The 18,846-nt window shown below is 36.8% G+C and overlaps 1 protein-coding gene across 5 annotated transcripts in view; it reads left to right on the top strand.

Annotated features, from left to right (window-relative positions):
- LOC131055417 (thylakoid membrane protein TERC, chloroplastic) overlaps nt 1–18,846 on the top strand; it is a 316,462-nt gene that overhangs the window by 173,624 nt on the left and 123,992 nt on the right. For all 5 annotated transcript variants that reach the window (XM_057989901.2, XM_057989900.2, XM_057989899.2 and 2 more), the window contains one exon: nt 14,490–14,574. In XM_057989901.2, the coding sequence (XP_057845884.1) occupies nt 14,490–14,574 (85 nt within the window). The remainder of the gene's footprint in view (nt 1–14,489; nt 14,575–18,846) is intronic.

The raw sequence follows: 18,846 nt of genomic DNA, 5'->3' as shown, positions 1-18,846 counted from the left end.
ACTTTGAATTCATTAGATGGGGCCCACAGGCAAGTCTACATTAAACAATTTCAGTTCTTTAAACTGATTTTCTGGAATATCTTTCAGCTGTACATTTCTCGAGAATGCATACTTGTTGCATTCTGAATGTTCTTCGGTCTTTGGTCTCGATGGTGGACTTCAACTTGTCGTCCAACGACACACTTCCCAATGCCTGGTTTCGATCTCACGCTCCTGCATCTTTGCTCCTCGGTGTCGATTGCGATCAGGTCTTCACCTTGCGTCGTTTATCTGCGAATAATCAATTTCGACTTGGATCAATCACTTTGAAAAATTAAATAAATTAATTTGACAAAAAATAAATTTTAGGCGACGTCAAGCTCTATTCAAGAAACTTGGCGTCATGAGTGAAAATGAGGACTTTTAATTCCTTGCAAAATTTATTAAATCGCCGATCTTTGCTGAAAGTGTGAGTTTAAAAATTTTGAGGTTTTTCCTTTTTCAGCCTGAAAGCCGATTTTGTGAGTCTTTAAGTGTTTGTTAAGCTTTTAGGCGTAAAAGGCTCTTTTGCGAGCTTTGAGCTTTGTTCCCATTTTTGGCCAAATTGACTCTATGGCACAATTTAGACTTTGAAGCTTTTCAGCCTAAATGAACTTCTTGCGAGAATTTGGTCTTTATTGCGATTCAGGCATTGGGTTAAAAATGCGCGACTTTAATTATTTTGGGCGAATTAGAACCTTTGTTTCAACGTCCTTCCTGTGCATTTCGGGTCCTCAGGCCGAAATGTGTGCTTTAAACCTCATACGCTCTTCTCCTCTTTATGAATCTCGGCTTACCTAGTGAAATAGTGCGATTTTAGTTCTATCGTTTTGAATGCCCAACGCTTGGAATGCAATGTCGGGTTATTTCTTGGTGATTACAGGCAAAGAAATGACTTTACCCTCCACGTTCTGCCTTCATCGACACTAGACTCGGGGTTTTAAGAAGAAATGAGCGATGTTGCTGCAAATCGTGTGACTTTATTTGCAAACCTTAAACACCTCTCTTTCCTCATGAAACTCGCGCATTTCTCATCTCTTTTGTGCAACTTTGAGTTTTGAAGACTTTTGGTCAAATGAGGGAATGCGCGAACTTGAATTGAGAAGATTTTTAACCTAGATAGTCAAAATGCGCTATCCTAAACCTTAATGTTTTTCGGCCAAAGAGGCGAGATTGCACGATTTTATTTTTTGCTCCCTATTTTCGGCATAAAAGAGTTTTTTGCGAACTTGGTTAGTTTGAAGGTTTTCGGCCATTTTGGATTTCGGGCTAATTGGAGATTTTTTGCGATTTTGGTTCTTAAGACTTTAAATGCTCCTCAAAAACTCGAGCATTTTACTCTTTCGTGCGATTTTGCTTCTTGGAGTTTAGATACCCCCTTTGATCTCGAAGTGAATGGTGCAATTTCCTTTAAACGCTTCTTTCTCTTAGTCAGAAATTCGGCCATTTTGTATGAAATTTGCGAATTTATAATCAACTGCACGATTTCCTTTAACTTGGGACATTTTCGGCTAGAAAGACTCTTGGAATTTTCGGCCTAGAAGGCGATTTTGCAAGCCTGACGATCTTTGGCCCAACAGTCTCGATTGCATGAAACTTGCTCTTTTGCATTTTCGGCTTAGATAGCAAGATAGTGGTTGCATTTTACGGTAAATGTTCGAACTTCCTCTCTTTGGTGTCGACTTGGTATTTCAGTGCTACGAAGGCTTGAATTTCCCTTCTCCATTTTGCTTGTGATTTGGGGGAGCCTAGAATAGAATCAGGACCTTCTACAGAACCTCAAACTTAAGGCATGGGGGAAAACTTGACATGATGGAGCTGGAGACCAAAGGCACGTTCACAGGCAGAGCTTCCCTATAGTACGTTCAAAGAGGGGGTCACCTGTCTGAGACAGGCCGTGTGTGCATAATGCACAACAAATGGCGACTCGGCTGGGAAATGTTCCTGAACATTTCAAGGATGACTATCCAGATCGAACCCGAGAATCTCTAGTTTAAACCCCACAAACCAACCAAATGATAAAAGACAGATTCAAAGTAAAAATGAGGTTGCAAACTGAATCAAGTCACCAACCTTGAAAATCAAGTGTGTGCAGTGAAGTTCATTCCAGGTTAGAGAAAGTTGAAATATCATTGTTCAATCAAGACTAGTTATGTGGGACAAGTTATACTTCAAAAGCAACCTGAATATTGCCTCGCTGCCAACGAGCGTCCATAGCCCCGACGAGGTTATTTCCTGTAAGCTCACAAAGATTGCTCTGTTTCCGATAGATTTTCTTTTTTGAATATCGACAGAGGTTTCTGCATTACCAAAGCCAAGCATTTTTGATATTTCTCTTCTTTTGATTTTTCTTTTATTTTCACTTTGGCTGGTAAGCAATGAAGCCTACATGGGATTGAGCATTACAGTGGTCGCTGAAGCAAAGCTTCGGATTTTCACTTGCAATCATTTCCCTTTGATAAAACGACATACCTAAACGACTTTAAGCGTTTAAATGTGCGGTGATCACAACGTTGGCGACAAAATGCAGTAAGCAACTAGATTTTTAGAACGACCAAGTCTTAAACCAAATGGACTGACTATGGGGGCAACCGTCAATTAGGTGCTCTACCAAAGTCAACAGCCAAGAAATGAGCCGGAAAAACTTCCTGACCTTGTACGCCAATGCTGGGAAAAGAAAACAAACCCCTTGCAAAACTGACAGGGAGACAACCTTTTCCGAAAGGACACCTACACTACAGCAGAAAAACAGGGAAACTAAGCTAAGAACAGAAAATAAACTACTCTAAAACAGAAAAGAAAAAAAAACCTAAAGTAACTATATACAAGAAGAGATCGACTGTACAAAAGGTGGACTATATGCATGCGTTCCTGATCCATGATGATTTCGCAATATGTGCAGCAGTAACAGGGCAGCGGGAACAGTTCTAAGTATGGCTTGTTTGTCTTTGTACTCTGAAAAGAAAATTTTAAGTTGGCCACTCTCAAGTTTAACCAGGAGGTCGGGCAAAATTATCAGTTGAGGAAGTTCATTAGGTCCGTGATTAATCCATTTACAGGTTGTTTTCCCGGCATATTCAAAATCAAATTGCAAATTTTCAGAATTAACAGTTGGAGGGAAAGAAACAACCTGGCGAGTTTCTGAGTCATGCGGGGTGTCGTGTGGCGGAAAAGCTTCAACGACTGCATCAGGAGGTCGCCACTGGTGGTGCAACATCTCGGTCGCGTCCGGTGTGTGCAAGTCAACATCGAATTCTTTAGCAGTTTGCAGAGGCTGAAAATTGATCTCGAAACCAAAATCGAACTCAAGAAAGAGGGGTGCATCATCTGTTGGTGCATCCTTAGATTGTATGAACAATGTAGCTTTATGCACGCCTGTCAGCACATCCTCAAACAACAGGGACTCTTTGATTGATTGGTCCTCAAAAACATCCTCAACGGACTCCTAGACTGCATCGTTCATTGGTGAGGTTGTTGTAAATTGTTCTTCAGCCTGGGGTTGATCTTCGGTGTTCACTTGATTTTCATCTTCCGCCCTGGCTTCTTCAAGTGCAGGGACATCATAGTCATCTTCTATCACATCTTCCTATGGCACAAGGACAACAAAATCGTTTGCTGCCATAGTTTGATTGATTGGTTCATCTTGTTCAGCACTTGGCAACTCCATCCTAACATCATCAGGGAGTGCGGCGCTGCAGTGATTTTGCATCTGTCTATACTCCACACTTTATTGGTGATGCTCTCCTCTGGTTCTTTTGGCAGTCCATATTGGGCTTTAACTTGATTGACTGCCTCCATGCATAGCGAGCAAGTGAATTTTGAATGTGGGGTGCGGTGAATTCTGCACCACCAAGGTGACAACACGTTCTCCAAGCATAATTCTTCATCGAGACCAAACTGGTTCTCAATTCGGTCCTTAAATCGTGTAAACTCCTTGATGCTGGATAGAGGATTGGGGATATCCAGCTGCGCTAGCCTATCCTATAGTTGCCAAGGCTTGTGGAAATAAATACTTGATTTCATTGAAGCTATGGTGGATCCTTGTGTATTATTTCAACTTGTTGCATGGTTTCTTGTTACTTCTCATAGTCTAAGTAAAGTTCATTGATTATGGTGGATGCTTATGAAGATATTGTAATGAACTCCTTGGTTCATACTTTTTGTAGTTTGTTGATTGTAAGCTACAATGCAAAGTTAGCCCGAGCCTTATTAATTGTGCTAAGTTCGATTGTGGATACTTGTTCAAGTAGCATTAGGTATTTGGGTGATGTATTTGCAATGTGAAAATCTTCCATTTTCCTTAGAAGATTGCATCAGTCTTGTGTAGTTGTTGTTATCATGGCGAAGCAAGGCTTGATTTGAAGGAGTTTGTCTATCCAAGTAACATTCATCGTCGTCATTGATCTTAGGAGTAGCATAATCTTTCTAAACCCTTATCTCTTTTGCCTTTTATTTTCCAAGTGGATTAGTTAGTTTCCATGTTCTAGCATTGTTCATGTTCAACGTAAGTCCCGTTGTGATTCCAACAAAATCACATCAACACAATTAGTCTATCCACAATATAAAGTCAAGACCTGACTATCGAAACCTTGTAGTCGTCTTGTTTGATCACATAGTTTAGCATCCAAGAGGTCTTTGTTCAAGAGAGGATAGAACATAGTTTTAAAACTTGTGGACTCACCACGGACTTGTGAGTCCATTGGCGGGCTCAGTCGACTCGCCAAGGACTCGTGAGCTGAGTCTTGGTGAGTCCTTCCCAAGGACTCACGAGTCTTTCACTTGGACTCGCGCGAGTCTTTCACTCGGACTCGCGAGTCTTTTGCTTGGACTCGCATGACCCAGAAAACACACCCAACAAGCTAATAAAGTGTTTTTTTTTTACTTGTTTCATTCATTTGGCATTGTTTCTTGGTGAAAATAGGTTTATAGGGTTTCAAGTCAGTCTCATTCTCTTCATGAGAATATAGACATGAAATATAACATTTAAGTATAAGTCACATTTCAATATGGCTTTTTGGAAAAAGACATATTGAAATGTGACTTATACTTTAAGTTATATTTCATGTATATATTGGCAGGATGTTTGAGAGTGGTTTCAGATCTCTAGGAGTTATAATGCAAATTCTAGGTTTTAGAAGATCTTTTAAATTTTTAGACACAGTCAAATTTCAGTAATCAGTAGGCTCCTATTAGCATTCTCTCGCTCTCTCTATCTCACTCACTTTATCTGCCCCTAATTTTAGACCTATCTATCTCTCTATCACTCTTCCTCTATCCCCTCTCTACCACTCTCTATCTTAGTTTCTCCTCTCTCCCCCAAGATCTAGACCTATCATTATATGTAATTTTGTAAACATTTATAAACTTATGATGCTATTATGCATTTTAAAGTTTGAAACTATGAGTATGAATGATGAAATTTCAAATATTGAGTGTTTGGAGATCATATGATGTGTAATGTTTCAATTATGTCTCTTATGTTCTCTAAATGCAGTAATTTCTTTATCTTTTTTTTTGTAAAACTACCCTTTTTTTTTTGCCGAGTCCTTTAGTGAGTTTGTGGCGAGTCCGAGTCCGAGTCCAATTTTTTGGTTTGTCGAGTCCGTGGCGAGTCTGAGTATTAAAACTTTGGAATAGAATACTTAGTATTTTATTCTATGTTGCATAGTGTCATAAAAACCACATCAACAAATTGCATCAAAAACTTGATTCAAATCCAATTTTGCATCGACAATACACAACTTTGTGATTTGAGGCACTTCCTGTGAAGATTCATGATCTCAAATTGCCTCTTTGTTTCATATCCTTGACCGCAATCTACTGCAAGCATGGTGCTATTAGAAAAAACCGTCAATATTTTATCCTTCCCCCTCGCCTTGCAAATCCACAAATTCGATTTATTTGAGGACACAACGTCATATGCTCAACTGATGAGCTCAAAAATGTGTTCTCAATGCAATCCACTTCAGCACAAGAAAGCTGGTCGAAGCCAAGTGCTAAATATTTTTCCATGTCAAAGTATTCATGGCTAGAAGCAATTGAATCATGCCCATCGTCACATTCATTTTTCTCATTTGTAACAAGGAATTCGCTAGCCTCATCATCATCAAAATTAACAAAATAAGGAAGGACATGAAAAGGAAAGGAGAATTGATGCGCCCCAGTTTCCTTACTTTCATCCTCAAAAATAATGCCACTGTTGCACATTTGAGCTGACTCACCAACTTCACCACCAAGAATAGCCACATCCATGGGAGGCAGAGTTTCAAGCATCTATTGAACACTATAGGCCCAACCAAACATGTCTACACTTTTTGGCTTATAATTTGGGGGAAAGAAACTCTCACCAAGATAGGAAGCCTCATGTCTATACTTTCCTCTTCATTAGGCCAACACTCACATGGGAGATTTTTAATAATAACAACAAATCTTTTGTGGAAATTATGAACTGATTCTCCATCCCACCATCAAAGGAACTCCATACTTCGATCAAAAGGTGCAGGGTTATATGAATCCAACTCATTCAAAGCAGAAATGAATTTTCTTGTTCATCATTTTCTATCATCATGGTAACAAGTCGGGCCTCTACAAATGTAGCTGATCACTGGACATCTTATCATCATAAACAATCATGCAAACATGCCTTACTAAATCTTCAAGCTCCTGATCAGAGGGGTTAGAGAAATGAGCAACAGGTTCATCAATTTGAAATTTACTAGCACAACCACTTATACATTCTGATCATAATATACTACATACATGAAAATAGGATTGCATTCCCTCCCCAAAAGAAAAAGTCTTTAAAGAATAAATTTATTCAAGGATAGAAAAAAAAGAACACCTCTGCGTACCTCAACTTCTTGTTGCACCAAATTGAGATAAAACCTATATTATCACCATCAGACGTAGGGCAGCAGCAATTTTTTTTATTCGAAACAATAGAGTCGCCACCTCATACGAGGAAATTCTTGGAGTAGATAGCACCATCAAGACAAAATTTTCTGGGTCTTTTCATTAGCAGAATCTTCAAATTAATATCAACTAATGAATGTCTTCTTGAGTTGGCGATCCACCAACTTGCGTCAACAAGTTTGTTCCTCAACAACGGTGCCATTTTGTTGCATCCCAAAATTGCTTCTCCATTTCCTAAAAGTAAATTCACTCACAAGGCCAAGGTTGCCATTAGGTGAGTGAAAGGGGTTATCAACAAAACGATGGAGGATTCAAGGCCAACTCGATGAGAGTGGGTTTTCTCTCCTTCGCTTTGAGCTCAATTTAGACTTAGGGGGGTGTTCCTAGGGGTATACCTTAACAACCAAAAACAACTACAACCAAACCCAATTGCAATATTAAGCCCACATATTTTCACTAGGTCAAGGAAGATTGGTTGAATAAACCCCTATATAGCTGATTGTGATTGTTCGTTGAAAGTTCAGTTAAGATGTTATCCCTGGTTATATTGATAGTCATGAATGCACATGAAAGCTCTTATTTCTAAACTATTGGTTATTCTTTTGTTTGTTTTGATTGATTTCAAATTGGTTAGGTGAACCTGAGACCATTGCATATCCTATTGGGCTAAATAGTCATAGATATCAGGAAAGAAAACAATGAAAGGAAATAATAGAAGAGTTGATCTAGGCATATATGCCATCAAACTACAAGCATTATACATAGAGCATACTTAGTAATCCAAATTGAACTGCATTAATCCATATGAATCGAACAAATGATTATTATAATATTTGTAATATTTTAAAATGTCACATTCTCAAATACCTGATACAATCTTGTCAACAAATGTGATGAGAAAACCTTTACAATAGTGAAGATTTCCCTAGAGATATCGTTGGAAATATTGTCACTGATGTCAAAGGGAAATTCATGTCACAAGATTTAATGAATGGTAATGAGCATGATTGAAGATAGCATATTTGAAGGTGAGGACAAGCTTGCTTCCATGACCACCAAAGAGCTTATAAGAGGAGCTCAACTAGGTGACATTGAGAATTGTTTTTCGAAGGATGAGGTGCAAAGAACATCTCGAATTGATTCAAGGATAGTGTTGGATAAAATGATAAGAAGTTTGAAGATGGAACGATGGATATGTCAACACGTTTACAAGATACCAAGGATGCAATAGAAAACAAATGAGTGTTACACAGAGTGTTTAGGTAAGAATTTTGACAAATATACTAAAGAGTATGATGAAGGAATGAGTAGATTGATTCACCCAAGCTATCAACACAAATGAAAAATAACATTCTAACTCTTGCATTGATTGACTTTTGAGGATCAACTATGGATGATGTACTAGTCTAATTAGGGGCATAGACCTTTTCATTTTCATATTCTCTATGACATTGACAACCACTATTTTGGCAGTCGTTCAAGTAGTACATACAGATGCACTAGATATCGAGTTCTTGTGTATGGATTACCTTTTGCATTGTGGCAATATTTAAAGGATGACATGCGATGTGTTGGTAGTGTATCATTTGCTGAAGTATATCGCAAAAGTAGTTGTACTATGGAAGTTGTGGACTATACAACCTATAAAGATATGGTGGTGCAGAGCACCTAGCTCAAAGTTGTCTTTTCTTGCATTTTAGAGTTTTTGTGTGATTTCAAGTTATTTTATGTTGTAATAAGGTGGAAGAAATCCTATTATGCTTTTTGAAGCCATAGTTTGGTTGTCTACACTTTTGTTGTGCTCAGGATCCAAAATTGTCATTATCCTGAAATATTGTCAAAATGTCAATTTTTGGTTTGTACCAGGTGGATGCCTGGAAACTTGCTAGAATGCTTGGAAATAGTTTAAATCCATTGTGGGATGCCATTTGAGTGTTTTTCAGGCCTTGAGAGCCTTGGAGTGTGTCTTTGCTCTCATAGGTAAAAGTATTCAAAAATTGGTCATGACAATTTTTGCATTTTTTAGGCAAAAGTTGCCCATGAAGGAAATGGCATTGAAAGTTGGTTGGAACCAACTTAAAGTGGTGTATAAAACCTTCTAATCATCTCCAATAACAGGTTAATCAACTTTTGGTTTGCATTCAATTCATTTGCCAAGGGTTTCCTATGTTTTTTCACACATTTGGACTGTTTGTGCTTTGAATTTTTGATTTTGTACGACCTGTACGGTCTGGTACAGTGCTCATAGTAGCATAGGAAGTTAGAAATTTGTTTTACCTTTCCAAGAAGTATAATATGAAGGTCTGAAGTGCTTTGGATCAAAAGTTATCACTGTTTTTGCTCACAAACCCTTAAAATTTAGGGTTTTGATTGCAAAAATGCATTTTACCTGAGCATCTATGAATGGCACGAGTTGCAATCCATTGGATGGCTTGGGTAGGTTCTGTAAATAGTTTTAGAGTAGGCGTTTTGTGTTTTTGCAGGCCACAAGGAGGAGAATGGGTGAGATGAATAACACACAAGCTTGTAGCTAGTGTGTGGGGGCAGCAGAGATTGCTCATTTTCAGTGCCATGGAGAACTGATACCCCAACAAGCCATAGTGTTTTGGAAAGGTCTATGGGTGTACCAAAAAATAATCCAAGATTGTTTGGGTTGGTGATTTTGACTGGTGAAGAGTTTGGAGCACATCTTCCAAAACTGCCTGGAAGCCCTAAACCCCTTAAAAATAGCTCTTTTTTCAGTTACCCTAGTTGTACGACAAACCCAGATGGGAAACTTTGTGATCTTGTTTAACTTCCAAATGGGTATTTGAATATGTAAAAATATCTGGGGGTTGTTAGGAAAGTTTGTGGAAAAATACCAAAAAACAGTCCAAGAAGGGCTAGTCAAAGAGCAGCCGGTAGAAGCAAGTTGAAATCTTAGGGCTTGGGAGGAAGGTGCAAACCTTGTCAATGCACAAAATGACCTTGAAAATACCTGCACAATAGTACCATAACCTTTGAACACGCTTTTAGAGTGAAGATCCTTGGTGGAGGTCTTTGGAGCCTAGTTGGAGCTTTGGGAACCTAGTAGGAGACCATCTCAAAATCAGAGATTTGGGTCAAAACCAACAAGAAACCTCAAGAGGCTATACCTAGGAGGCAAGCCAGTAGATTTTAGGCCTTGGAGGTCTAAGGAGGGTACCCTAACAAGTTACCTTGGAGGAGCTTGAGTAGAAGGGTGAGTAGAGGAGTTGGGGTGAGTAAGGGTGAATTGGAGAGCTAGGCACAAGACCTCTGCATCATATGGAGTGTGCAATAAGGAAGCTTGATGGTTTAGAGTTCTATAATCCTTTCTCTTGTTCATACGTAAGGGTTAGAGAAGTCAAGGTATGAAAGTAGCTATTCTTCTAGTCAAAGTCGCAGTTATAGCCAAAGTCCAAGCAATGATCATTACAATCAAGGATATCACAGTTGTAGTTATAGCAGAAGTTGAAGCCAAAACTTGAGCCAACATTATGGTAAGAAGCAAAGTGCTAATGCATCACGCTTTTGTTGCTGATCAGATCCTCGATATCCATCGATGAAGACACAAAGTGGTAGTGAAGGTCCAAGGGTTCACAGTCTTAGCCCAAGATCTATTCATATTGCTCAACATCAATGCTGATGCTAGTGAACAAGATGCTATCGTAGAGAATTTGATTATTATTATTAACTAAAGTTAAATAAAGTTTTTTTAAGAATAGTCAAAAGGGCATAGTGAAGAGGTATGTCTCATAATGAGACATGATATAAATGTGAGAGGTCATTCCATGAGAAAAAAGTATTGAATGTGGAGCAACGAAGATATGAAAAGAGATCAATCAATAGAAGTGTGAAGAATGGTGGAGTAAGTAAGATACATAGATAAATAATATCTGATAATGAGAAAAATGAAAGATATATATAACAATCAATAATGGAGCATATATGAGTGAGAGTGAGAGATATATGGGGTATATATGTGTGGGAGAGATAAGGAGAATATAAAGTGAGAATATGCAAAGCATACAAATGTTATTATTAATGAGAAGAGGGGAATTATGTAGTGAATAAGATAAGGACAATGAAATGTTCATCATCCATTGAAATGCAACATCTTGAAGGTGATATTAGTTGAGTTAGAGGTTGGTACCTCATATTGGAGAGATTAGTGTCTCTAGCAAGTTGGTGCCTACAAAGATTAGTAGGGATCGGTGTGTCTAGTAGGTTGGTGCCTACAAAGTTTGTAAGACAAGTTTATAAAAGCAATATTTTGTCATGGTTTTCTCTTCCAAGGGTTTCCATGTAAATCATGTGTTTTCCTTATGTCTCTCAATTGTTAGATCTCATCTGAATAATATTGAGCAATTGATATTATTGTGGTTGTTGATTTGAAAAAGTAAAAGATTCTCTTATACTGATTCAACCCTCCTCTTAGTATAAGCATGTGCTATTCAGATACAAACAACTTGTAAACACTCTCTATACAATACCCATATCATTTTATCCTTTGCATGCTCCACAACCTTATTGCCTTATTGCAGTTGGATATGACATGATTGAAGCCCTAGACAAACCCTGCAGTTGTGTAGTCTCTAGTTGCTACCAAGAAAATCAACACTTTCAAAAACTCATGCCAAATTCATCAAATACACAACAGGGAAAAGCCCTAGCCCATGGCATTGTAGAACTGTCAAATTCCATGATTAGGAAGCACTCTTGCCCAAAATGATCATCTCAGATTGAACAATGAAGTCAGTATTATCTGTAGGTAGGTGGGCGAGCTTCAAAAATCAATGCAGGTAATTGGGAGAGCTACTGCATTCATGGCGAGTGAGGAGTAATGCTCCGTTTCGTTGCACTTGGTGCTAAAACCTAATTTGAAAATACCTCTATGAAAGATCTTAGGTGTCGTTACTTCTCATTGCAAGGTTCCTCTTAGTTATTCTAGCACTTTCTTTGACTATCGAAGTTTTGCTTCAGTCCTTGAATCGTCATTGACAATCCCAAGAAGTTCACTAACCATGCCAAACTTTTGCCAAACAAACCATCATGAACATTTGAAAAGTTTTCACCAATATTGTTGGGCTCTAACAAGGTGTTAAGAACCTTGTTGGCCCTTGGTAGAGGTTTTGGAACCTCTCAAGAGAGCTGACAACTTTAGACTTAGACAATTTTGGCAAAACAAAGAAGTTCAAAACCTTTGTTGGACTTTGACAAGGTTGTGAAAACCTTGTTTGCATTTGACAAAGGTTTCAAACAAAAGATCTGAACAAAGGGCAGAAGGGCTAACAAACAAAATGAGATCCCCTATGAACACTTGGCAAATAAAACTTTGGGGAAAACACTTACAAATATCTCAAAATTCTTTCGAAGCTCTAACAATGACTTTTGATTCAAACACTAGTTTTTGAAGTTACATCCAGTAACTCCTATTCAAACAAGAAATGGTCCTTGAGTTTCCAAGAACCGTCACAACTATAGGACCTCATTGAGCTAATGACTCCTATCTTCTATGAATTGCATGAATATTAATATCTATAACATCCTTTGCATGGTTTTAATCATTGTTTATTGAATACAAAGGTTGCAATTCTCTTCTTCATGATAGACATGTGCAATGAGTTCTTATATATAAAGTTTAATAAATATGAGAAAAAAAAAGGCTCATATTACTAGGGTGGCAATGCTATTTGTTTTGAACAGTATTCTATCTCATTTTGTGAGATTGATGAATAAAACTGTCATCCTTATTATAGAAAATGTGTAGATGTGTTCCTAGACGATGCTTTAGAAATTAGCATTAAGTAGAACTGGATACTAGGGTGGTAATGCTCTTTTGTTTTATCGATATTCTAGCTTATTTTTCGACATTGATGAATGATCTCTTCATCCTTATGCTAGAAAATGTATATATGTGTTCCTAGATGATACACTAGAGACAGTTCATGAAAAATTCTTTGAAAAGCTAGAAATGCATACCAAGCTCTCCATACGAAATGACAGGTGATGAGATGTTTGGGGCATTTGGTTTCATTAAAAGATATTCTTTTTGAATAAAAGAAGACCAAAATAATCAAAGAACTAAAGTTACCTATTAGTTACCTTTAGTTTTGACATACATAGTTTCTTTAGATAGTTCTTTCAATCAGGATACTCCCCTACAATTCTATGGCAGAGGGATCAGGTGGATGGCTGAACCATCCTCGTTTTGGCCCTCCTATCAGCTAGTCACATCTATGCTGGGATTGGACCAACCCACTGGGCAGACTCCATCAAGCATTAGAGCAAGGTTCCCTAGCAGAATCGGAAGTCAGGCATTCCTGCAGTAGCTCTTTCTTCATTACCAGATGGTCAAGTAAACCATTATGCCTTTCTTTCCATTCCCACCCACCACCCCCGTGTGTGCGCGCGCTGGCCTATTCATCTACCCACCCTGCAGAGACAACCTTTCAAGGCTCACTTCTATGTTTCATATATTACCATTTTTAATTCAGATAAATTTTCCTTCCAATAAATTATTAAAAAAAAATTAAAAATGTCCGGAGAAAGAAGTAACAGAACTTGGATTTGATTTGTAAGCCTGTGATAGCCATGCAAGTTCTTTTTACACAGATTCTGGAGTGTTCTTGTCATATTGTGGTAAGCATGACTGAATGCCAAAATAGAAAAATAGAAGAACTTGATGCATCTCATCTTCAATCAGGAGCTGTTGGCACTGAATTATAAAATGGACATAGAATTTGCTTCAATTATGGTTACATAAAAATCTAGATATTAACTTTAGAAGAGGCTTAACCTTATTGGTCTATGGATTGGATGATTGTGGCAGAGCTTGATCAGATTAATAACCTAGTGAGGCACACTCCACTTAGAATGCTGATAATGAACGTAATGTGGTTCCTATCTATGATAGGTATTGTGATGGCCACACTCTTGTTCTCACCATGGGGATTCATTAGTATTGCTTATTAATATATAGTGTTAGCTTTTGAGTAGCATTGCATTTTTACTAATGGGTTTTTTCTTTGTAGTTTTGTTAGCCATGTATGCATGTATGTACCAGGATAGATTTTTTGTAAAAGCATTGACTCTTGGAAGTCATTTGTCTTCGCCATCTATTCTTTGCCATCTCTTATATAATTTAAATTAATCAGGTAGATGTCCAACTTGATCATGTAGTGCATAACATGTGAGTCATATCTGAAGGGAAAATTTGTTAACTCGTGCTGATAAATCATGTTTATTTCACATTAACTATCTTGTGGGAAGTTTATGGCTATATGGGAGGTCTATGAGAAATTTTTTTCTACCATGATGTAGCTGGGTCTTTTCTATTACATCTCAATTTCACTGAAAAAGATATGATGTTGAATTAGAAACTAGTTTTTGAGGTGATTAGAGAAATGCATTAGTCTTTGATTATAATTTACAGAGAGACTCTGTGCTGTGTAGTAATTAAGGAGTTGCAGGTGTTAATTAATAATGCTATAAGGTATGCAATTTATTTTTCATGCTCTGATCACCAAGTCATGTGGATTTTCATTTTATTACTTCAGTTATTTGCAGGAGTAGATGAGGGAGAAGAAGATTTATCAAATAATTTTATCGTAAAGACGTGCAAGAATTTCATTCCTGTTACATGTAACTTTCTCTTCTGAAATCTAATACATGCAATCACTCTACAGTCAAAAGTCAGAGTTTTAGTCTTTTAGATCAATTATTCTCTTACATCTCAGCAATTTGGAAATTTTAATTTCTTGCATACATGAATTATTCTCTTACATCTCAGCAATTTGGAAATGTTACTTTCTTGCATATGAAGGTTGTGGTCTTAGAGTCCAATTCTTTTCTGGCAATTGATCATCCTGTCTATCAATCTTTGGAATATTGATTTGTGTATGAAGTTTTATAGTTAATGCCATTCTATGTAGAACTTATTGTTTGGCAGGATAGGGAGTACTTATGGATTGGGTGTAACTATTTAACCATTATATTTTGGATTCAGAAGACCATATCTGATCAAATCTGACTGTTCTCTGTACCTCAGTGATGCTCCTCTTGTTCTTATCTTACTCAACAATCCGTAGATTGGATGGAGTCTCTTATTCCATCTTGTGCAGGGCTAAAGAAAATATATGAAACACAAACTAATATTTGAGATTTGAATTCATTTTCATTGGTAAGCAGTAACAACAATAAAAATTTCTTGCATCTGAAGAGGAGAAATAAGTGGACGGCAATGATTTATGGCAACTAAAGTACAAAAGGGGCACTGCTAGAAATTTGATAAGGCAATTGGAGTGAGTCTCAAACAAGATTTGCTGAAAAGGGAAAACTGTATTCATAGGCTGAAAAGAAAAATGAAAGTCATGGAAGTAAACAATGGGCACAAAAAGTAAACACAAATAATAAATGTAATTCATTAAACCCTGACATTGGAAATTGACTAGATAGGCTTTAACTGAATCTCATATACATTCTGGTCTTAGCTAGTTTAGCAAAGGAAAATTAACTGAAAAGATGGAAGAAGCCTCTTTTGATAAATTTGTTTGTATCTCATTTTATTGTCTCTGTTATAAATGCTTCAATAACAATCATTTCCAGGAGCAAGTATGGATATCATAGCCTGCAACTGGAAGTTTGGGGATTTCTTGCAAATATAGACAATTTTGAAACAGAAATGTTTCTTGTGTCAACCAATGCAACTGGAATCGTTAAGTTAAAAAGTGCAAGCAAATAGGCTGTGGCAACAGGCAAACACAAACCTTGTCATAATCAACGCAACTTCTACAACAATTGATGTAAACACAACTTTTGAGTTGAAAGACATAAATACGACTTTCACTGATACATGATTTTCTGGTGATCAACACAACTTACATGATAATGGACTCACACAACTTTTGTTCAGATCAGTGCAATCAAATAGTAGAATAAAGTCTTTATGTTGACTGGTGCAATGGAAATTTGTAACCATACTAGCATAACTAAAAAGGAATCCACATATGCACTTTTTAGTGCATTAAGATTGTACACTACGGGACATCGTAAGTGCCATGATTCATTGTGGGAAATCACCAAAATAATTTATTATAGGTACCACAATTCATTGTGAGAAACCATCAACACATCTAACTAATGTCCAGCGTCCATGGGCACACCTTGTGCTTACTTTTGTACCATATGAATTTTCAAGCTTGAATATATAAGATTAGAAATAGGTGAACAATATAAAGGTGCAATGCAAAAACAAAGATATGAAGAAGATTGTGCTCACATTTAACATCTCATTTTTGATGCCAAGGATCTGCCACTAGTGTTTATGGCCTTGCCTCAGGCATCTGGCAGACCAGCATTATAGCAATAACTAATCAGATTGAAAGAAGAGTATGCCAATTACTGTTGGCTGAGTGGAGCAGATTTTGATTCCATTCCAGAAGTGGAGGAAAAATGGCAGGAAGGTTAATATCATCTTTGCTGATGGATCTGGATATTAAATTTCTGAGCTTCAGCTATGTTGATGAGGACATACCATGTATGTAGAAATTTAACTTAAGTCCAGATGCAAGTCGAGTGATATAAATAAAGTAAAGTAAGACGTGTATATTTTGCTAGATCTATAGTAGTTGGAAGCTGGAACAACCATAAAGAGCAGATATAAATTAATTAAAAACTATATCTACAGCAGGAACAGCTATTAAGGCTAGGTAGCAATGAATTCCAAAGTTGATAGGCAGCTGTAATAGCTGTAAAAGATGGATAGCTGGAACAATTTGTAATGGGCAAGTAAAAATAAATAACCACAATTAGATGGCTAAGAGTGCTAGATGACATTGTAAGGCCTTTTTCTTATATATACAGACTTATCTTATGTATTCAAAATATGCACGGACACATTTAGCATATTGGTACTGGAGACTAATAATTTATTAGTTAGGCCGCCTTATGCCTGAAAATTTCTGCATGTTTTCAAATTGAAGATTGTTCAGCCTTTGATGTGCTCCTTGAATATATCCAGCATGTTGCCTAATGATTAAGTCTTCCCTTATCTGGTTTTTTTGCATGTTTTTGAATTTCAGATTACGTAACCCTTGATATATCCCGATTTGTATACAGCACATTGCCCAACAATAAGTTTGTTTGAATTTCTCAAATTTTTTTTGTTTCTAAAGTTTAATATTTCTGTGTGGCTACTTATGAAGTTTTTGATTGCTGATACAGGCATTCCTAGTTGCAGATTTCATATTTTTTTTGGTCAACATTCATTTCCTTCAAAATATTTGTAGTCAATTTTATTCTTTAAAAATTCTACTACCCAAATCAACAGTCAATTTTTTATTAATATTCATTTGTTGTCAGTTTCCTGCTATATAAATTGAATGTCATTTCTCATTCCTATTATTCTACAAACTTCTTATAGACTGTCGATCCTAGTAATGTTAGTTTTTATTTGTGTCATTCTGCTTTATGCTAGTTTCTTTGATGCATTATTCAACTAGTACACCAAGCTTAACATAGAATCCCTTTTTGGTCTAGTTTGTCACCTGAGAGGTACACAGCTAAAGAAAATAGAAAAATGCATTCCAACTTCAACTTTTGCATCAGATAATGAGCATGTTCTAACAACTCATGGGCCAATAGAGGACCACTAGTTCCATTTCTTCAATTGATCTAATTCTCTGGACACCAAGATATCCGTTCCCTATTTTGATGGCACAAGTAGTGGAGACAAAGTTAGATTCTTCAATTCACTATTTGGAGGCACATTTCAAGATGCCATCAAATCTTATAAAGCTCCAACAAATCAAAGTAGTGATCATTCACACGAATGATAAGGCCTTCACCTAGTGGAAGTCTCACATCTGATTTCTAGAGGCAATCAATTAGAATTTAATACTAAAATGGATTTTAAAGAAACTATTCTGGTGCAAATTTGTCCCCTTGGTTATTACAAAGAGCTATTGATGTTATAGTTAAAAAACAATAGGGAAAAATTGTAGATCTTTTCCTTGATAAGGGTAGTCAAAATTACTTGATTTCACTAAAGTTGGTAGACAATCTTCAATTGCTAACTATGACACATTCATACCCATACCACTTGGGGTGTTTCAAGGATGGACATTCCCAGTTATGTCTTGTAAATGTTCTATCCTATTTGCCATTGAGCCATTCTAGGATATTAATGATTGTAATATCACTCCCTTAGATTATCATAATTTTATGGTTGAAGCACCTTTTGAATATGATCATGGTGCCATTTTTTATGGATAATCACATTCTTCCTCGATTAGTGCGTGACTTGATAGTAGGCCAGCAATAAAATAGGTAAATTTGCTTAATTTTCTCACTCTTTGTATCATATGGTAAGGCAAATAAAGTCACAAACATCTTCTTAAAGCAATCAAATCTTTTTTGAGGCATATTTTGATGTTTTTGAGGAGCCTAAAGACTTCATCCTTTAAATCCTATTTAACTTTCTATTGAATTGGCACTAGGTTCTTAATTTTCCCAATCAAATACACCCTTTGAAAGTGTTGATATAGAGTGAAAAGTCAAGCAAATGCTTGAAGAGGTTAAGATCCAACCCAACACTTCTAATTGTGGATCTTCTATTTTAATTGTGCTAAGAAGGAACATAAAGTGATATTGGATACATATCGTCATGCTCTTAACACAAATCAAAGTGGTCATGGTGGGGGTTGTTTTGTATCCCTTGCTCCCTTTGGTCATTAGGAAGAGTAGGTCTGTCCTACGAAATAGAATTTTCTTACATATATATTATAGATTGTAGATCAGATCTATCTAATAGTCCTACCATGGATAGTGGTCTAGGAAAATCTATGTAATAGAGCCATATCCATATAATATTGCCCCCATTTTTTAAAATAAGATAATAATAATAATTAATTGAAT

Source organism: Cryptomeria japonica, chromosome 8 (assembly GCF_030272615.1).
Source record: "Cryptomeria japonica chromosome 8, Sugi_1.0, whole genome shotgun sequence".
NCBI classification, from domain to species: Eukaryota; Viridiplantae; Streptophyta; class Pinopsida; order Cupressales; family Cupressaceae; genus Cryptomeria; species Cryptomeria japonica.
This window is presented reverse-complemented; position numbering and strand designations above follow the sequence as displayed.